Source organism: Grampus griseus, assembly GCF_964374135.1.
Source record: "Grampus griseus genome assembly, chromosome: 4".
NCBI classification, from domain to species: domain Eukaryota; kingdom Metazoa; phylum Chordata; class Mammalia; order Artiodactyla; family Delphinidae; genus Grampus; species Grampus griseus.
In genome coordinates, this window is record NC_138997.1 from 628,037 (window position 1) to 649,553 (window position 21,517).

Sequence of the window (21,517 nt, forward strand, 5' to 3'; positions counted from 1 at the left end):
TGAGGAGTTGTAAGAATATTCAAATGTGAGACTGAGAGAATAAATATTTGTTTTTCTCATACAGTGTACAAGCTTACCCTCTTATACACTGAAACACTATGAAAATGTGCTCTTGGAACAGAATAGTTAAATCTTTGGGTTGTTCCCTTTGCCTCTTACCGAGTTATTTGCTCCTTGCTACTGTGGATGTGAAAGCAGAAGTTGACAAGTCCAATATTGTTAGGCAGAACACTCACACTTCTAGCAAACAAACTGTCCCAAACACAAATCCACGCTAACGTTTACCAAAGTTCAGCTTCTGTTCCAGCTGAAACAAGAGCCTTGGTAAGAGACACAGAGGGGCTGATTGGCTGGGCAGGGTGGGCAGGGTCCATAAAAGGCAGCTGTGGAACATCTGGGGGGCAAAGACATCACCCCGCCAGAGGCAAAGCTCAGGGCTCCTGTGACAGCACGTCTTCACCATGAGTGGGTGCCCATGTTTAGGAAGCAGCCTTGGGTGAGTATTTACCTCTATCCTAAGTATGGGTAAGCTCTTAGGAATGTCAAGTATGAACACTAATTTCGGAATTTCAAAAGCAAGGGTGAACACTGTCACCCTTCTTCCCTTGTTTAATAATCTACTTTGAAAAGTTAGCAATAAGGGAATTCTCATCAGTCCTTTTATTAGTTAGAGTTCTTTTTCAAGCTCTATTTTTTTCTTCTCACTTTTTCATCTGCAGATATGCGTTTAAAAACCTCTCTGTACAAGGCAGTGAAGAAGACAAATCACAAATGGGTGTGAATAGAGCCAGTAAAGGGGGACTTATCTATGGGAACTACCTGCAAGTAAGTGGCAGAGTCCTCACAAGGAGGAGCTTTCATTGCTAAGTGCTAGGTGACATTTTCATGTTGGGGTTTCTGTTTGTCTGTTTGTTTGTCTTCTCAGTCGCCAAATAGTTTTCTGGACCTAAAGATATCTCTTTTCATACACACGTATGCTTTTTCAAGTTGTGTTAGAACACGTCAAGAGACTCATATGTGAAGATTCATCTGCCTGACAGAAATACAATGAAAGCAGAGAAAGCAGAACCCAGGCCGAGGGCACATGGGATGAGATAAAGCGCAGATAACTGGCAGGCGTTGCACAACTTGTATACCTGAGACCTGGTTACTGAATCCCAGCCTAGATAACTGCAAATGTAGCCAGAACATTTTCTCTTTTAAATTCTTTATCGTAAACTAGAAATGTTGAAGGCGTATGTTTAGATGAAAGAAAGATGTTACAAAGAGGCATTTGGAGATTATTTTTATCTTTTTTTTTTTTTTTTTTTTGGCCATGCCACGCGGCATGTGGGATCTTAGTTCCTCGACCAGGGATTGAACCCATGCCCCCGAGGTGGAAGCGTGGACTCTTAACCGCTGGACTGCCAAGGAAGTCCCTGGAGATTGTTTTTAAGATGTGAAGTGATTAGAGCCCTTGATGCCCTTGTTGGTGGGTTTCTCAGGATGAGCTGACAGGCAACGTTAAGGTCTTAGAATCAACTCTTTAGGAGAATAAAAGAGTAGCGGACACACAGTAGACTAAGCAAGCTATGAAGCTTTTATAGATGGAAGGGATATGAGGGTCAAGAGATGGGGCAAGAGATGGAAGGGACATGATTTCTCAGTGAGGGTAACAGCATTTGTTACGATAGATTCCTACCAAATATACTTTCTTCTGAAAAGAATAAAACCCATGAATTCAACTCATTCTTTATGAAGACACATTAATTGTTTAAAAGAAAGTAGATTGGTTCCTGAGCATTTGGGGTTTGGGGGACTTTTTTCAGTATTGTATTCTATTTATTAAAGTTGGTAAAAATCTAGTTTTGCGATTTCAAAATCAGTCTTTCTTTGTAATCTTTTTTCCAGCTTTATCAAGATATAATTAACATATAACATTGCATAAGTTTAAGGTGCACGCACGTTGATTTGATACACTTATATATGGCAAAGTGATTACCACCAGAGCATTAACATGCATCATGTCACATAATAGCCCTTTCTTTTTTTTGCGGTGAGAGCACTTAAGATCTAGTATGTAATGCATTGTCATTAACTATAATCACTATGCCATACGTTAGATCCACATAACATATTCATCTTGTAACTGGAAGTTTCTACAAAATCAGTGTTTCTATTTTTTTGTTTAAAGTTGGAAAAAGTTTTGAATGCGCAGGAACTTCAAAGTGAAATAAAAGGAAATAAAATCCATGATGAGCATCTTTTCATCATAACTCATCAAGGTAAGTTGCACACAAGTTTGGACAGTAGCTATTCATAGGAATTTTCCATCAGTAATGAGGAAAGATACCACACTTTTACCTGTAAGACGGTGTAGGACTAAGACATCACCGTTGTTAGGATGCTCGCGAATACTTCGCTGCCAGAAAAGTTCTCATAGGACCTCCTTCCGCGATTTATAACAGTCTTCTTTCTGCTACCTCGGTGCTTGTTGGATCCGTTAGGACTCTGTCCTAAACCCAAGGGGGCTTTCTATCTCTTGGAATTCACAAAGAATTTGCAAGCTAAGAGGTCACTTTTTTTTCCACTTGGAACGTTAGGAGACTATTTTCAAGAAACAGATCCCTCACATTTACTGTAACTTTACATATCCTACGGAGAGCTGGTACTAAACAGGAATGTGAATTTTGTCTAAAATGTGTGTTCCTACTCTCCATACTTCTGCTTCTGGGTAGTGGTTTTTAACGTAGAGTCCTTGACTTTGGAAGTTGAGGAAGTCCCTGAACTCTTTGAAATTTTGTGCAAAATTTCACAAACATGTCTTTCAGAGGTCTGTGACCCCCAAACGTTTAGATTTCCTCTAAGATTGTTGGTGTCATAATACTGCCATCTGGCTGACCAGAGCCCAGTGACTCATGCGGGTCGGTGCTGCGTTTCTAGATGTTTCCTTGTCCTATCAATTCTTTGTGCCTTTTCCTCAAATGAGTGTTTTCTTCACGGACTGGCTAATATGATCGTCTCCTTTGAGTTAAACAGAATTAAAAATGGAAAATAATGGGGCTAATGTGTTACTTCTCCTGTTTTTTTATGTTGCCATTTTTATCAGTGGCTCGAAGGCAAAATCAGCAGGGGAGGAATCACCGCAGGGCAGCACACGTTGGGAATCAGAAATTTGTTTCGAATCCCATCTCTACCATTAAAGATGGTGTAACCTCGGTCAGGTTTCTTGACCAGTAATTCTCGCCATTTCCCCACCTATACAATGGAAAGAATGATTGTTTCCTCTCATGCACAGAGTTGTTGTGAGGATGACATGAGTAACGTGCACTAAGCACTGAGCTCAAGGTAGAGCACACAGTCAGCACACAGCGAATGGTAGCACCTATCGTCTGATGCGGAGACTTTCCTTCCATCAGAACACGTGGTCAGTGGGTCATGGGACCAGCTACACCAAGTTAAACCTGAAAACGTGACTCACAAACTGATCCAAAAATATATTTGGTTTGCTCTTTTTGTCCACATATGGAAAATAGATTTCTGAAAGTCTATGTAATTTAAAGGTACAATTTGATCCCCTTCATTAGTACAGAAGCACAGCCTGTGCCCAAACAGAAGACACGAGCGATCACTAAGGTGATTGGTTTCCACGCTCCTTTAGTGACTACGCTGGCTGTTTAATTCATCTATTTATATAATAATCACCCAGCATTTATCTTACGCCAAACACTGTGCTAGGAACTGAGGGAAATAGATGAGTATGACAGAGTTTCATCCTGTTCATAGCTTGTCCTCCCCATAGAGTCCAAGTCCCTAGAAATAAATACGTTGTCATACTCATTAGGTTAATGTGTATTAGGGTCTCACTCTATAGAAGTTTAGTATCACTTCCACTTCTCCACACACCTCCAGCTTCCACACGGGAAGTTAGATTTAGATTATGTGCTGTATCCTCAAGGACATTAACAATATTTTGTTGAGAGAAGTCGTTTGGAAAATAACGTAAAGCATATGGATAACACGCCTGGCATATTCAAGCACTCAATAAAAGGAGGCTGTTACAACTTTATCACTAATATTTGTTTGTAGCATAAAATGGGGCTATATTGGCCTTTACTGAATTTTAAGTTCCATTTTGATTTCTCTTTCAGTGTGTTAACCGAGTCTTTCATATAATTATGGTCAAAATGCTCCCATCACTTTCCAACTGACAATGATCTTCCCCTCACAGCTTATGAACTCTGGTTTAAGCAGATCCTCTGGGAACTGGATTCTGTTCGCGAGATCTTTCAGCATGGCCACGTGAGTTGCCATGTCACAATATTGTTTTCATATTTTTCTTGGAGAAAGTAGAAAGTGTTATTAATGGGAAAAGTTTAACACCAAATGGTGGAATTATAACTTAACGGGGGAAAAAAGTTTGTAGCGGAGAAGAGTTTAGTCACATCTTCCCAGCCTCGTCATCACCTTGCTTCAAGGTTCCTTTCCGATTTTAGTTTCAAGCCCCTTGCTTAGAACTCCATATTTTTCCCTTAAAAAAAAGTTATGACGAACGACGGTGGATTGCCAGGACAGCTAATGCCGATTCGTTCATCAGTAGGTACCAGAATTGTATTTCTACTGAACGTCTGCATGGGAAGACAGGAGCAATGGTGAGGAAAGGAGACGGAGAGAAAGAGGAGGGGAAAGTGGGAGGGGATGCGGGGGAGGGCAGAGAGGGGCGCCCCGCGAAGCTCCCGCAGCCTCCCTCCCAGCCCGCATCCTGCCCACACCTTCCTCCGCCCTTGGAGGACACAGGACCCAGCCTTGGGTCCCCCAGCTCGGAGTCCCTGCGCCAAGGGGGCTGGGAGGAGAGAACATCCATCCTCGGACAGTGCCCTTCTCGTACCTGTGAACGCAAACCCCATCCGTCTCATCGGCAACTCCCGCCTCAGGACGGAGCCCACGGACCCAGGGGTCTGCTTAACCTGCACGCACGGGTCCCCATGTTCCCCTGGACTTTATTCCTTAAAGCAAAACTAACAGAGGCATTTGCTAAGGAATCGGTGGGAGTTGTGGTCCAGAATTTACCTAAAACTTGCTTCCATATAGTTTTCTATTTTTAAAGAAAAAAATGATTTTGAGGTTGCAGGCGTTCCTTGTACGCATCAGAGTTGCTATGAGTTCAGTGTTGACCTAAGGCGCATTTTAGTGCCAAGGTCCCTCCTTAGAGTAGAGACGGCATTGACAGGAACACATCGTTATTTACACTCTATTTAGTGTCTTCCGGAACTGACGCCTGAGGACTCTGTTCATCTCCTAACCCCCAGGTCAGGGATGAGAGGAACATGCTGAAGGTGGTGACCCGAATGCACCGAGTGGGGGTGATACTCAAGCTCTTGGTCCAGCAGTTTTCCGTCCTGGAGACCATGACAGCCTTGGACTTCAACGACTTCAGGTGTGCACGCGGCTTTGTCAACACGCAGGGGTTACCCTCCCATTCTGATGGGCTGGAGAGAATGTGTGTGCTGTGTTGTGTGACGTAAGAAGCCTGTCCTGCTGACACTTTGTCACTGGGAACACTCGGGAATCATCACCACAAGCATTTAAGCAGCTACTGAAAATACTTCATCCCTTTCCTCTTACATAGGAACACAGCACGATCCGTGAATTTCAATTCATCATGTGTGCCCAATTTTTATCCCCAAAGGATTTTAGACAACTTACCAAAATGGCAAAAAAGGCTGATATAATACACATAACTAAAGTTAAATGATTAAAAACTAAAAATAAAAGAGAAACAGGAGTGATATATAAAGAAACATGTCAGCATACGTTATAGATTAAACTATAAATTTTATTTTTTAATACTTTAAAATTTTTATTTTATATTGGAGTACAGTCGATTAACAGCTATACTCAAGTGTGTTAGTTTCAGGTGTACAGCTAAATGATTCAGTTATACATATACACGTATCTATTCTTTTTCAAGTTCTTTTCCCATTTAGGTTATTACAGACTATTGAACAGTTGAACTATAAATTTTAGAGGTACATATCCAGGAAGATATCTATCTATCTATCTATGAAATCTTTTCTCATAACCAAAATTTGAGAAGAAATCTTCCTAAGAGCGTCAGGTGCATTTACTGATGGAACAGACAGTGTCTTCTACATATTTGACGATCAAATGAAAAGTGGTAGAATTCCTTTGTAGTATATTTAACAACTTGAAGTTTTAGTACCAGTTAGATGAAGAAAATTTGTAAGGATGTGAGAGTTATGTGGGGTGGGAGTACTCACACTTTGTGATGCCCTATTTTGTGCTAGGCAACATCCCATTCATTTTACTTGTAGGGTCTTACCAGTGCTCATAATAATACTAGGTAGTGAGATTAATGAATCGAACTTTAAACAGAAATGGAATAATATATATATTTTTGGCCGCATGGCTTGCGGGATTTCCCCCACCAGAGATTGTCCCTGGGCCACCGCAGTAAAAGTGCCAAGCCCTAACCGCTGGACTGCCAGGGAATTCCCTTGAATAATACTTATAAAGAAACTTTTAGCTCTATTGAATGAAAAATATTGCTCAGTGTTCACCTGTCTTTATCTTAGGAAAAGTTTAGTATACACACATGCATGTACGTGTCTGCATGTGTACGTATAAATTTACATGTAAACACACACACATAGATAAACACACACATACATACACATATGACCTTTCACAGACTATACAAACATCAACTGACAGTGACAAAGATGGCTAGGACCTCATTGTCCTGATTTTGGTGAAGTCCAAGTCCTGGGTCCAACGCTAGGCAGTTGTGTGTCTGTGTGTGGTGATGCCTGGGAGAGTCACACTGACCACCTTTCCCAACAGAAGAGACCCTTGCAGCGATTGGCCATGACAACAATCTCCTCCCTCCTCTTCTGCCCTCCCCCACCTGTTCTCACAGAGAGTACTTATCCCCTGCATCAGGCTTCCAGAGTCTGCAGTTCCGACTGTTAGAAAACAAGATTGGGGTTCTTCAGAGCTTGAGGGTCCCTTACAACAGAAGACACTACCGTGATAACTTCAGGGGAGAAGACAACGAGCTACTACTGAAGTCCGAGCAGGAAAGGACCCTCCTGCAGCTGGTGGAGGTGTGTGTGCAAAGACCACTGGGAACGCCTAGCTCAGCACACCTAGTTACTTGAGCTTCTGCGACACCCGGATTTTAAAATTCATATCAAAGTTGGGTCGCGTTCATTGTAAATAAGAGAAGAATGAATGTATAGAAATACTTTAGCTGGTAAATTCCACTAATTAAAATATTAAAAGCTCTCTTGAGAACTTCAGAGAGATTTATATAATCAATGATATGTTAATATTTAATAACCTCCTTATCTTATTATAACAATCCTTTTAAATATTCCTGCTAAGCAACATTGGATTAGCTGATTTTTAAATTGGGTGTGGTTATTTATTGAATGAGCTTTATTTCTTTAAAATATTCCATAATTGAGAAGTTCCACAAGTTGTGTTTCTTAATTAAACTAAGTCACTAAGATTCTATCCTTCAGAATTCTTTCCCTTCATATCTTACTTCTCTGTGGGTCTGTAAATGACCTTGAGGAATTATTAATTTGTTCTTGCATAAGTAAATTATTAAATAAGGATTGTATAGTCTTGAGTTCCTTGACAAAGTCTTTTCCTTTGCAAATTAAATTTTTATTTTAGTGAATTATACTCTGCTCACTAATCCCCTGGGCATTGTAAGTGTAGATTTAGGTTAATAAATTATAGATAATGCTATTTAATGGCTTATAAAGATAGAGAAAGAATCAGAAAGCTAATTTCAAAACCAAAAATAGGCTAAGTGAGAACCCACAGAGATGCACAGATTTGGTTTTATTTCTAGATTAAAAATCCTGTGGCATCTTAAAATAATTGAGCAGTCAGTTGACTTCAAAGTTGCTAAGTGTACAATGTCCCTGCGTTTAGAAGAAATCATATCTTATACATGTCATGATTCCTTCAGCTCCTAAGACATAAACTATTTTGAGAATAAACCAGAAGCCCTCATTAAAAGAATGTATAGATATGTTCATAGATTTATAGAAAAAAATTGGGATTTCTGTAATAATATATTTCTTAATAAAGAGTAAATATCTTTAATGTGATTTCTTTTAAGATTAGGAGAATAAAATATTGCTATTTTATAAATGAAGAAATTGAAGGGAAAGAGAAATATTTACACACAAAAAAACTTAGGATGTATGTTTCTCAAAACCATGAAAATTTTCTATTTCAAGTTCATAAATGTTTGTTACAAAGCATTTTACATATTTTAAATTTTACAATGTATTTACTTGAAAAATATTTATTTCAGGCATGGCTGGAAAGAACCCCAGGTTTAGAGCCACATGGATTTAACTTCTGGAGAAAGTTTGAAAACAACATTGTCAAAGGCCTGGAAGAAGAATTCACAAGAATTCAGGTATTTGTGAAGCCATAAGTAAACATAAGTTTGCTACAGGAGAAGTACTGGGAATTTCATTTTAACCATTTTCTATTAATCTTTCATTTTCCTCATATTCTTTTACAAATGCATCTGCTTGGAATATATGACATGATTGATTTAATTTTACTGATGTGCAATAAAAATTAAATGAAGAAGTTGATTGTAAGCAAGACTTTGAATAGATGAGACTAATAGACCTTTCTCATTTATATTGAAAATATCATGTTATGACCAGTTCTAGACAGAAGTGGGCTCACAAAGGACCAGTGATCCAATACACTAAGCCATATAACTTTCCTTCACTCTGATATGTCTGCTGAGTTCTTCTTATTGGCTCTCAGACAATGTCAAGTTTCTCTCAGTTAAAAAAATATATATTGCAGATTCCTCAATTTCCCTCACGTTATGGGCCCCATACCCTTTCTTCATGACCAAATTTCTTGAAAGAGTTGTTTCAATTCTACACCTTGAGAGGCTGTGTCACGAGGTGTTTAAAGCAGGGACCTGATGCCACAGTCATGGGTCAAGTCCCCCGTCCCTGCTTGGCGACCCTGTGCCATTGAACCCCTCCTGCTACCTAACCTCTCTTTGCTTCACTCCCTTCACTGGCAAAATAGAAAATATGAGTATCTACCTCATAGGATTACTGTGAACATTACATGAGGTTCATATTCGCAGAGTATTTAGAACAGCAGTCAGCATGGTTATTTCTTTTTCTCCATCTAATTCTCGCCCCGGTTCAGTCTGCCTTCCTGTCCGTCATTCACAAATGGTCACAGGTACCTAAATCCAATGACCGCTTTTATCTCCATTTTACTTCACTTCCTACTGGCTTTACTACTAATGACTACTTACACTTTCTTGAACATTTTCCCCCATGGTTTTGGCATTAACATTGTGTCTTCATCTAGTGTGCTGGCCCTTGTTTCTCTCTCTCCTTTTCACAAGGGCTCAGAGCCCTTGCATTCCGTCTCTGTCCTCTTCCAACAGTGAACTCGTTTATACCCACTGCTTCAGCATCTGCTAAGACACGAGTAATCCTCAACTGTTTAGCTTAGTTAACTCTTTAAATTTCTTTTTTTCTTGCTTTTTAAAAAAATATTTATTTGGCTGCTTCAGGTCTTAGTTGGGGCGGGATCTTTTGTTGCAGGGTGGGGCCTCTTCCTTGAGGTGCACGGGCTTCTCTCTAGTTGTGGCTTGCGGGCTCCAAAGTGCATGGGCTCAGTCAGTAGTTGTGGTGCACGGGCTGTTGCCCCGCGGCATGTGGGATCTTAGTTCCCTGACCAGGAATCGAACCCACATGCCCTGCATTGGAAGGCGAATTCTATTTTATTTTTTATCTTTTTTACTTTTTACTTTTTTAACATCTTTATTGGAGGATAATTACTTTACATTGTTGTGTTAGTTTCTGCTGTATAACAAAGTGAATCAGTTATATGTATACATATGTCCCCATATCCCCTCCCTTTTGTGTCTCCCTCCCACCCTCCCTATCAAACCACTCTAGGTGGTCACAAAGCACCGAGCTGGTCTCCCTGTGCTACGCAGTTGCTTCCCACTAGCTATCTATTTTACATTTGGTAGTGTATATATGTCCGTGCCACTCTCTCATTTCGTCCCAGCTTACCCTTCCCCCTCCCTGTGTCCTCAAGTCCATTCTCTACGTCTGCCTCTTTATCCCTGTCCTGCTCCTAGGTTCCTCAGAACCATTTTTTTCATAGAGTCCATGTATATGTGTTAGCATATGGTATTTCTTTTTCTCTTTCTGACTTACTTCACTCTGTATGACAGACTCTAGGTGCATCCACCTCACTACAAATAATTCAATTTCATTTGTTTTTATGGCTGAGTAATATTCCATTGTACATATGTGCCACATCTTTATCCATTCATCTGTCAATGGACACTTAGGTTGCTTCCATGTCCTGGCTATTGTAAATAGAGCTGCAGTGAACATTGTGGTACATGACTCTTTTTGAATTATGGTTTTTTCAGGGTATATGCCCAGTAGTGGGATTGCTGGGACATATGGTAATTCTATTTTCAGCTTTTTAAGGAAACTCCATACTATTCTCCATAGTGGTTGTATCAATTTACATTCCCACCAATAGTGCAAGAGGGTCCCCTTTTCTCCACACCCTCTCCAGCATTTATTGTTTGTAGATTTTCGATGATGGCCATTTGACTGATGTGAGGTGATACCTCACTGTAGTTTTGATTTACATTTCTCTAATGATTAGTGATGTTGAGCATCCTTTCATGTGTTTGTTGGCAATCTGTATATCTTCTTTGGAGAAATGTCTATTTAGGTCTTCTGCTCATTTTTGGATTGGTTTTTTTATTTTTTTGATATTGAGCTGCATGAGTTGCTTGTATATTTTGGAGATTAATCCTTTGCCGATTGCTTCATTTGCAAATATTTTCTCCCATTCTGAGGGTTGTCTTTTCGTCTTGTATATGGTTTCCTTTGCTGTGCAAAAGCTTTTAAGTTTCATTAGGTCTCATTTGTTTATTTTTGTTTTTATTTCCATTTCTCTAGGAGGTGGGTTAAAAAGGATCTTGCTGTGATTTATGTCATAGAGTGTTCTGCCTGTGTTTTCCTCGAAGAGTTTTAAAGTGTCTGGCTTTACATTTGGGTCTCTAATCCATTTGGAGTTTATTTTTGTGTATGGTGTTAGGGAGTGCTCTAATATCATTCTTTTACAGGTAGCTGTCCAGTTTTCCCAACACCACTTGTTGAAGAGGCTGTCTTTTCTCCATTGTATATTCTTGCCTCCTTTATCAAAGATAAAGTGACCATATGTACGTGGGTTTATCTCTGGGATTTCTATCCTGATCCATTGATCTATATTTTTGTTTTTGTGCCAGTATCATACTGTCTTGAAGACTGTAGCTTTGTAGTATAGTCTGAAGTCTAGGAGCCTGATTCCTCCAGCTCGATTTTTCTTTCTCAAGATTGCTTTGGCTATTTGGGGTCTTGTGTGTTTCCATCCAAATTGTGAAAGTTTTTGTTATAGTTCTGTGAAAAATACCATTTGTAGTTTGATAGGGATTGCATTGAATCTGTAGATTGCTTTGGGTAGTATAGTCATTTTCACAATGTTGATTCTTCCAATCCAAGAACATGGTATATCTTGCCATATGTCAGTATCATCTTTAATTTCCTTCATCAGTGTCTTATAGTTTTCTGCATACAGGTCTTTTGTCTCCTTAGGTAGGTTTATTCCTAGGTATTTTATTCTTTTTGTTGCAATAGTAAATGGGAGTATTTTCTTAATTTTTCTTTCAGATTTTTCATCATTAGTGTATAGGAATGCAAGAGATTTCTGTGCGTTAATTTTGTATCCTGCTACTTTACCAAGTACATTGATTAGCTCTGGTAGTTTTCTGATAGCATCTTTAGGATTCTCTATGTATAGTATCATGTCACTGTGAACAGTGAAGAAGTTTTACTTCTTATTTCCCAATTTGGATTCCTTTTTCTTCTCTGATTGGTGTGGCTACAACTTCCAAAACTATGTTGAATAATAGGGGTGGGAGTGGGCAACCTTGTCTTGTTCCTGATGTTAGTGGAAATGGTTTCAGTTTTTCACCATTGAGAATGATGTTGGCTGTGGGTTTCTCATATATAGTCTTTATTATGAGGAGGTAAGTTCCCTCTATGCCTGCTTTCTGGAGGGTTTTTATCATAAATCGGTGTTGAATTTTGTCAAAAGCTTTTTCTGCATCTATTGAGATGATCATATGGTTTTTCTCCTTCAATTTGTTAATATATATCACATTGATTAATTTGCGTATATTGAAGAATCCTTGCATTCCTGGGATAAACCCTACTTGGTCATGGTGTATGATCCTTTTATGTGCTGTTGGATTTGTTTGCTAGTATTTTGTTGGCGATTTTTGCATCTATGTTCATCAGTGATATTGACCTGTAGTTTTCTTTTTTGGGGACATCTTTGTCTTGTTTTGGTATCAGGTTGATGGTGGCCTTGTAGAATGAGTGTGGGAGTGTTCCTCCCTTTGCTATATTTTGGAAGAGTTTGAGAGGGATAGGTGTTAGCTCTTCTCTAAATATTTGATAGAATTTGCCTGTGAAGCCATCTGGTCCTGGACTTTTGCTTGTTGGGAGATTTTTAATCACAGTTTCAATTTCAGTGCTTGTGATTGGTCTGTTTATATTTTCTATTTGTTCCTGGTTCAGTTTCGAAAGGTTGTGGTTTTCTAAGAATTTGTCCATTTCTTCCAGAAATTGTCCATTTTATTGGCATATACTTGCTTGTGTCTTTTCTGATGATCCTTTGTATTTTCTTCAGTGTCAGTTGTTACTTCTCCTTTTACATTTCTAATTCTATTGATTTGAGTCTTCTCCCTTTTTTTCTTGATGAGTCTGGCTAATGGTTTATCAATTTTGTTTATCTTCTCAAAGAGCCAGCTTTTAGTTTTATTGATCTTTGCTATCATTTCCTTCATTTCTTTTTCATTTATTTCTGATCTGATCTTTATGATTTCTTTCCTTCTGCTAACTTTGGGTTTGTTTTGTTCTTCTTTCTCTAATTTCTTTAGGATAAGATTAGGTTGTTTACTTGAGATGTTTCTTGTTTCTTGAGGTAGGATTGTATTGCTATAACCTTGCTTCTTAGAACTACTTTTTTTTCACACACACACACTGCATTTTATTTTTACAAGAGATAAATAAACTGACACCAAGCACTGTAAATGGATGACCACAACAAAATTAGAACTGCTTTTGCTGCATCCCATAGGTTTTGGGTCATTGTGTTTTCATTGTCATTTGTTTCTAGGTATTTTTTGATTTCCTCAGTGATCTCTTGGTTATTTAGTAGTGTATTGTTTAGCCTCCATGTGTTTGTATTTTTTTTCCTGTACTTGATATCTAATCTCATAGCGTTGTGGTCGGAAAAGATACTTGATATGATTTCAATTTTCTTAAATTTACCAAGGCTTGATTTGTGACCCAAGATATGATCTATCCTGGACAATGTTCCATGAGCACTTGAGATGAGAGTGTATTCTGTTGTTTTTGGATGGAATGTCCTATAAATACCAATTAAGTCCAGGTTGTTTAACATGTCATTTAAGGCTTGTGTTTCCTTATTTATTTTCATTTTGGATGATCTGTCCATTGGTGAAAGTGGGGTGTTAAAGTCCCCTACTATGGTTGTGTTACTGTTGATTTCCCCTTTTATGGCTGTTAACATTTGCCTTATGTGTTGAGGTGCTCCTATGTTGGGTGCATAAATATTTACAATTGTCCTATCTTCTTCTTGGATTGATCCCTTGATCATTACTTAGTGTCCTTCTTTGTCTCTTGTAATTGTCTTTATTTTAAAGTCTATTTTGTATGATATGAGAATTGCTACTCCAGCTTTCTTTTGATTTCCATTTGCATAGAATATCATTTTCCATCACCTCACTTTCAGTCTGTATGTGTCCCTATGTCTGGAGTGGGTTTCTTGTAGACAGCATATATATGGGTCTTGTTTTTGTATCCATTCAGCCAATCTATGTCTTTTGGTTGAAGCATTTAATCCATTTACATTTAAGATAATTATCAATATGTATTTTCCTATTACCATTTTCTTAATGGTTTTGGGTTTGTTTTTGTAGGTCTTTTCCTTCTCTTGTGTTCCTGCCTAGAGAAATTCCTTTAGCATTTGTTGTAAAGCTGGTTTGGTGGTGCTGAATTTCTTAGCTTTTGCTTGTCTATAAAGGTTTTAATTTCTCCATCAAATCTGAATGAGGGATCCTTGCTGGGTAGAGTAATCTTTGTTGTAAATTTTTCCCTTTCATCACTTTAAAGATGTCCTGCCACACCCTTCTGGCTTGCAGAGTTTCTGTTGAAAGATCAGCTGTTAACATTACGGAGATTCCCTTGTATGTTATTTGTTGCTTTTCCCTGCTGCTTTAAATATTTTTTTTGTATTTAATTTTTGATAGTTTGATTAATATGTGTCTTGGCGTATTTCTCCTTGGATTTATCCTGTATGGGACTCTCTGTGCTTCCTGGACTTGATTGGCGTATTAGGGAAGTTTTTAGCTGTAATCTCTTCAGATATTTTCTCAGTCCCTTTCTTTTTCTCTTCTTCTTCTGGGACCCCTACAATTTGAATGTCTTCGTTCAAGGACAACTTCCGTGGGATGTTCTTACCCAACCTCTCTGCTACTATAAGTTATTATGGACAACACTGTTCCATAACACCACTGCCTATGGTTGTAATTTAACTTAAGTTTTCAGTGTTTCAGTCCCATGAGATAGAGATCAAGGGACTCAATTTTGCTCATGATTTTTATCTCTATCACATTAGCCTTATTTACTGAATAAATCAATAATCAATTGGCTATAGTGTGCACACACATTCTTACCACACGGTGTGGTTGTTCTGATGAATTGAAGACAATTGGGGAAACGGATTTTTGCTCCAGCCCAAGTAATTGAGTTGTAAGTAGCACATGTGTTGTAAGCAGGAAAATAAGAATTTCCTTAAACAAATCAATAGATGTCAAATAAAAAAATATATAACAGTGGAAACTATCTAAGGAATTGTATTTCTAGAATACTGCACTGAAGATAGAATTTCAGTAGAATTAGTAGTATCTCTGACTAGGAATTCTTAATTTTTCCTAAGTGGAATTACTTTACTGCCTGTATTAAATAATTGCTGTCTAAAATTAGACCATCATTGACCACTTGTAGTTACCTCCAGCTTTGCCCATCTGAGTCCAGTTTTCTTGATATTTATGAAGAAAGTATTTGGATTTAACAAATCATTTAAACTTAAACAAATGTATAGAACCAGTGGTATGAGGAAGGTCCTGTCTCATAAGCCATAATTTCCAAGCTGCAGTATTAGATGATATAGTACATATCCTAAGTACACCCTTTCTGCACCCAGCTAGTTTTTTCTCACAAGCAAAGTTTTCTAAAATAAGGATCTCTTCTCTCTTGGGAATATTAATGCAATATTTTCCCCAAAGGCCAAGGAAGAGTCAGAGGAAAAGGAGGAACAAAAGGCTGAATTTCAGAAGCAGAAAGAGGTGTTACTATCCTTATTTGATGAGAAACGTCATGAGCATCTCCTTAGTAAAGGTAGGCATTTCTATTCCGAGGATCCTTCCCCTGGAACGTAAGACCATGAGATCAAAAAGTCAAACCTTACTTGGGGGGAAGAAATGCACACTGGTATTTCCACTCATAGGCACAAGGAATTTTTCATTTGTTGTGAAGTTAAGTATTTTCTATACCAGGTTTCTCTTTTTTTTTAAGTGACTTAAAATATATTTAATAAACCTTATTTTATAATTCTATAATTTATTTGAAGTATTTCCAATAAGGTATTCATAAATGATACAGGAACTTAGTATTTTGGAAAAGAAAAAAGGTCAAGTCCTTTTGTATGTGGCTGTTTATTGCTTGATTTCTAACCCTGCCTATTTAAAGGTTTTGAGAATTTAAAATATGTGTGTGTGTATATATATATATTTAAATTTGTCTTTTAAAATCTAATATTAAAATAATGTTTTAAATGATAGTTTTCCAAATTCAAGCTAAGGGATAAAATATTTAAACGAACATTCACATTCTTTTCTAAAAACATGTGACACAATTAAGGTGATGATTGCCAAGTGAACATGAGTGCCTTAAATTACCTATTAAATTAAAACTTGCTATGTGTCTTGCAGGAGAGAGACGGCTATCATACAAAGCACTTCAGGGGGCCTTGATGATATACTTTTACAGGTAAAAGCAAATTAAAAGAGGAGAATTAAGGCATACAGCATGATTGTTTTAGTTATTTATTTTTGGTTTTCTTTGGCTGTGCCGCACGGCTTGTGGGATCTTAGTTCCCCGACCAGGGATGGAACCTGTACCCCTGGTAGTGAAAGCACTGAGTCCTAACCACTGGACCGCCAGGGAATTCTCAAAAGAGGTGAATTAGAAGTAAAAATGGAGGAGTGGATACAGATAATAAATCCAGTATAAAGCTTATACATTGCAATCATAGTTTTAAAAAAATCATTTAGATTTGGCGGGGGGGAAGCTTAGAAAATAATCGTGAAGTTTCATGAGGTTTTTCTTTATTTTAAATAGTAAGAGTCCAATTTTATACCTGTGGTGGGTAAAAAAACATAAAAACACACACAAATTAATCGATATCCTTTTCATTAAATTCTGCAGAGTGTAGGTACATTAAGTGTCCTAGGGACCCAAAGTTTAATCTGTCTCAGAAACTCAGCCATGAGATGGGTTCTGTCACTTAATGATGTTGTTATTCCTGTTTTGTAAGATGAAAAAAATGAAGTGAAAACACCTTATAAACTGTTGTTCTGCTTGTTCAGCAATTTCAAGTCTGTCTCCACCATCCACAGTGTCTGAGGCATCCACGTCCTGTCCTCCTAGCCACGTGGGTGAACGGCCCATCTTTGTGTTTCATAGATTAAATGTGTCAGAGCAATAGATAGCACACTAGTAAAAAGCAAAAAAAAAAAAAAAAAAAAAAATTAAAAAATCTGTGTTTACTGCATGTCTTACTTACTTGGGTTTATTTTTTAATCCTGTCCCATCTATTTTTCAGAATGGCAGCATAAAAAACCCTTCTGTTTTCCTCAAATGTTAGTAAGCATATGCTATTCAGGCTTATGTATCCTCGGCAGAAAATGCACTGAGAGAGCTGGGGGATTAGATGAAAAAGGAAACAAATATATCAGAGGGAGCTGTAACAAGCAGTCTTTGTTTTCACGTTTTAACATCTTTGCCTGGAAGAAGTTTCTGACTGTTATTGGCTAGAAAATCCGAGATGGTGTCCGTGTCTGCCTTTAATGAGAAGGGGTGTGAGGTGCGACTCTGGCGGGTCACTTCACGTCTATCGAGGAATGTTCTAGACTCTTACACACATTCTGAAACATGAGTGGTGTTAAGCCCTTTTATGAGATGAGGAAACTAAGCCTGGGAGAGAGATCAGAGCTGTCACAGCTCCTAAGAGGCAAAGGGGATGTTTGTTTCAGGCCCAACAGATGGTAGAACGTGTGTTCTTCCTGACACACTGGACTTGCCCGAACACTTTTTATTATTATTATTACTATTATTTACTATTATTATTATTATTCTTTTTCTGCCCCAGGGAAGAGCCCAGGTTCCAGGTCCCTTTCCAGCTGCTGACCTCCCTCATGGACATGGACTCGCTCATGACCAAGTGGAGATGTAAGTCCCCCCGGACCCCCCAGAGCTGCTCCCTCCCTGGCACCCTCCCCTCCCCCATAGCTGTGGGTCGGGGTGGGGCTCCGTCGTAAAAGCAGCCGAGCAGCGGCTCTCAGGGCCGACCCATCCAGGGCGCGGCAGGTGCAGTGCCCAGTGCTCACGGCTCCTCTGTGGGCCCAGGAAGACGCTGTGTTTGATAAACAGAAGAAACAAGCTGGCTTAGGGTCGAAGCAGATTTCGCTTGTAATAGCAATGCACTCCTCTTGGCGTCAGTACAACTTGAAAATATAATTTCAATAGTTCAAGTTCATGGAGTAAGGGCCCCATGAGGACACGAGTAGCGAGGGCTCATGTAAGTCGCAGGGCCTCCGCCCACGGCGTCCGAGGGCTGAGCGTGCGTAAGGATGGACGGACGCCCCGCGCAGACTGGACCAGGCAGGGCGCCGGGCAACCGCCCCGCACCCTCATCAGCTCACACCTGAGCCTTCCACACGGCTGAGGGATAAGGGGAGGTGATAATCGTTACCGACCCCTTGTCCTTGGCGCACGTGGAGCTAACGCCTGTGTCTGTCTAGACAACCATGTGTGCGTGGTGCACAGGATGCTGGGCAGCAAGGCGGGCACCGGCGGGTCCTCGGGGTACCAGTACCTGCGCTCCACAGTGAGGTAAGCCGGGCATCCCTCCTCATCTCGGGGACCCACCAGCGCCTTTTTCCCCACGGAGATGCGCCTTATCCAGGAAAAGTCACTTATACTCCGTCCTGTCTGGACTGCCGGCAACCCATGTATCCTTAGATTAAGGGACTCCTCTGCCTTTGGAGGTCACTGAAAACATCCTTAGTTCTGGAAATTCATCATTGCATCCTGGGGTGCGAGGGGGCGGGTACCGATGTCTGCATGACCTGGGAGGGCAGGAACCAGGTAACCCAAGAAGCGTTCTCAACTTATTCTGGCTCAGGTCTGGGCTAGACTAAAATGGGTATCATTGATTCTGCCAAAGTCCTCCTGGCCAGATGAATGACACAGCTGAAAATAGGTTCTTGTTTGCTGAGATGACTCTCTTGTATAGGATAAAAACTACTCCCATGTGCTCCAGAGGCTGCCTTTTTACATTGTTTACAAGGAAAGAAAGCAACATTTACTGAGCACTTCAAACATGCTAGAGAGATTTCTAGGACATTCATGTTCTTACTTTATTTAGTATTCACAGTATTATAGACAGATGGATATACAGATAGACAGACACATCTGAAAACTGGGAAACTTACAGAGCCCCGTGGGAAAGGAGAATTGAGAATAAATTAGATTTAGTCTTCAAAATTCTTTTTTTTAAATTTTATTGCAGTATAGTTGATTTCCAATGTTGTGTTAATTCCTGCTGTACAGCAAAGTGACTCCAAAATTCTTTATAATTCACTATTTTCATCCCTACTCTTACTACCTGATGGACTAAGTTATAAAACACAGTGTTTCTATTTTCATCATTTGTAGAGATTTTCAGTTTCCCCGGGAATAAATGCTAGGCTGAATGAGTCACAAAAGTTATTGGTTTGAATTTTCACAGTCATTACACATTTTCTCTTTTCCTGGGAGTAAATTCTGTAAGCAGCATGAAACTGTAAATGATTGTACGAAACGAGCACAGCCATCAGGGGTGGTGGGAACAGTGAACACAAACAGCCTTCCTGGTGTGTCATTTTCTCATTAAATCTTCACAAAGGCCTGGTTAGAGGATGGGATTGTAGTTTTTACCTTACAGAGTTAGAAACCAAAACACTGAGCTTTAGACAACTTGCCCAGGGTCACATGAGTTGCAAGTGAAAGAGCAAAATTTGAACCCAAATTTGACTTCAAAGACAAATGTTCTTCTGCTATAAAACTGCAAGTTAAAATAGTTGACTAACAAACACATGGCAATTTTAAATGTGAAAATCACTCTCATAGACATTTATTATAAATCTAAGATGGCATTTCAATTTATTAATGCACTCATGTCACTTATCCGGCAACAACTTAATGGGTGGGAAATATTTTCTGATGAACAACTAGGAATTCTGTATGCTTTCAATTTATAATTTTGCATCCTGTCCTTTAAAAGTCAGAAACTAGGACACACCCTTATCTTTATGAAGGTAGCATGACAATAATAAAGCTCTAGGTTTTAATGTGGACCAGCCTGGTCCGGATCACCGAAACACGTAATATGGTTTTATGGGCATGAACCTTGGATGTGGAATAAAAAGGAAGCAATCTTAATACTAATACTCTTTGATATACACAACATGGAACATATAATAATGAATACTAATTATTTACGGCAAAATATCATTATTTGAGAAATTTAAAAATCTTTCATGTCAGTAAGTCTAAAACATCTGTATATATGTGCTTCTCCAGTGACAGGTACAAGGTGTTTGTAGATTTATTTAATCTCTCAACATATCTGGTTCCCCGACACTGGATACCGAAGATGAACCCAGTTATCCATAAGTTCCTTTATACAGCTGAATATTGTGACAGCTCTTACTTCAGCAGTGATGAATCAGATTGAAATCATCTGCAAAAATTTATGAAGAACATTGATTTCTCAGTCTGTGGTCTTTATTGTCTATGAATTTTCATGACTATGCAGACTCCTAATGTAATATATGTTTATACATATATATAGCACATATAGCACTGTAGCACTGATTCAGTCCTAAAAATAATTTTATTACCTCATGTTTGTGATGATATCAGACTCAACAGTAAGAAATTCAGTTACATTGTAACGTTGTACCCAGTGTTTTCGTATTAGAGACAATGTCCCTGTGTTTACCTTAATGTAACCATTTAATGTAATAATTTTCTCAGTTTCATACCTTATAAGCTTGTAAACTTCAGCTATTTCAAATATTTTATGCAATAAAATGTGTCATTCTGTACAAAGATGTGTTCAGTCAAAAAGTTTTGTAAATAAACTTTAGTCTTTTGACATATACTGTTTTGGAAACATTGTATTTGTTAGGACTCTTGGTGACCAAGGACAGAAATCTATCGGAAACTTACCGGCAGGGGGTTTATTGGGCAGTTTCTCCCGTAGCTCCCAGAAGTGAGAGAGGCTTGGGGAGCCTGGAGGCACTGGGATGGATCCAGCTCCTGGAGAACGCCATTCCCCAAACCTTGGAGGACCTCTGTCTCACCTCTTCTTCTCTGTCGGCGCTGGCCTCGCTCTGCCCTGTGGGCACCGGCTCCATCCTCAGGCTGTGTCCCTCTTCCTGCACCTCTGGACTCCCCCCAGCCCCAAGGCACGTGTCTGGCAGCCAGAGCCCACCCTAGCGCACCGCAGAATTGAGGTAGTGGGGAGTGTTCTTTCCAGAGGAAAGGAGAGGTGAACAGAGGAAGCAATGACCTGGTTCGTTTGGCATAAAATGGGTTAGATCAAGAGTTTAGATCACACAGGAGTTCCTTTCTTCTTTTTCTAGCTCAGTCTGTCAATACCTAGTGAAATTCCTGTTATGAGGGGAGTACAAAATATTATCAAAGAACTCTGGAATGCGCAGCCACCTTGACCGAGGGTGCTCATCTGCGGCAAGCAGTAGGTTCTTGATGGAAGTGAGCTATTCTTTGGTCTCAATTACAATTTTCTTATAAGGATCATATTGTCTAGTTTGTCTCTACATTACTTACATATACTTGCTTTTGCCTCCATGGTGTATGTGTGTGTGTGTGTGTGTGTGTGTGTGCGCGCAGGGACAGGTACATGGTACCAGATGGTGGTTAAGCTGAAAAATCCAGAGACAAGTAGCGAGGCCAATGACACTCCCTTTGAAATAAGTCAGCAAGTTTGAGAT

The 21,517-nt window shown here is 39.3% G+C and overlaps 1 protein-coding gene across 1 annotated transcript; it reads left to right on the plus strand.

Annotated features, from left to right (window-relative positions):
• The first annotated feature begins 383 nt into the window (after positions 1-383).
• TDO2 (tryptophan 2,3-dioxygenase) lies at positions 384-20,612 on the plus strand. Its single transcript, XM_082653083.1, has 12 exons — positions 384-496; positions 720-825; positions 2,174-2,264; positions 4,211-4,281; positions 5,289-5,416; positions 6,920-7,106; positions 8,336-8,443; positions 15,464-15,575; positions 16,169-16,226; positions 17,608-17,687; positions 18,260-18,350; positions 20,082-20,612. Exons 1-12 carry the CDS (start codon positions 462-464, stop codon positions 20,233-20,235), a joined length of 1,221 nt encoding a protein of 406 aa, XP_082509209.1. The 5' UTR covers positions 384-461; the 3' UTR covers positions 20,236-20,612.
• The last annotated feature ends 905 nt before the right edge of the window (positions 20,613-21,517 follow it).

Bases quoted from the DNA above. Each gene is read 5' to 3' on its own strand.
- TDO2 (XM_082653083.1), top strand. From the start codon at position 462: ATGAGTGGGTGCCCATGTTTAGGAAGCAGCCTTGG. The intron at 5,417-6,919 runs GTGTGCACGCGG...CTGTTCTCACAG, and splicing joins TTGGACTTCAACGACTTCAG to AGAGTACTTATCCCCTGCAT. The intron at 7,107-8,335 runs GTGTGTGTGCAA...TATTTATTTCAG, and splicing joins CCCTCCTGCAGCTGGTGGAG to GCATGGCTGGAAAGAACCCC.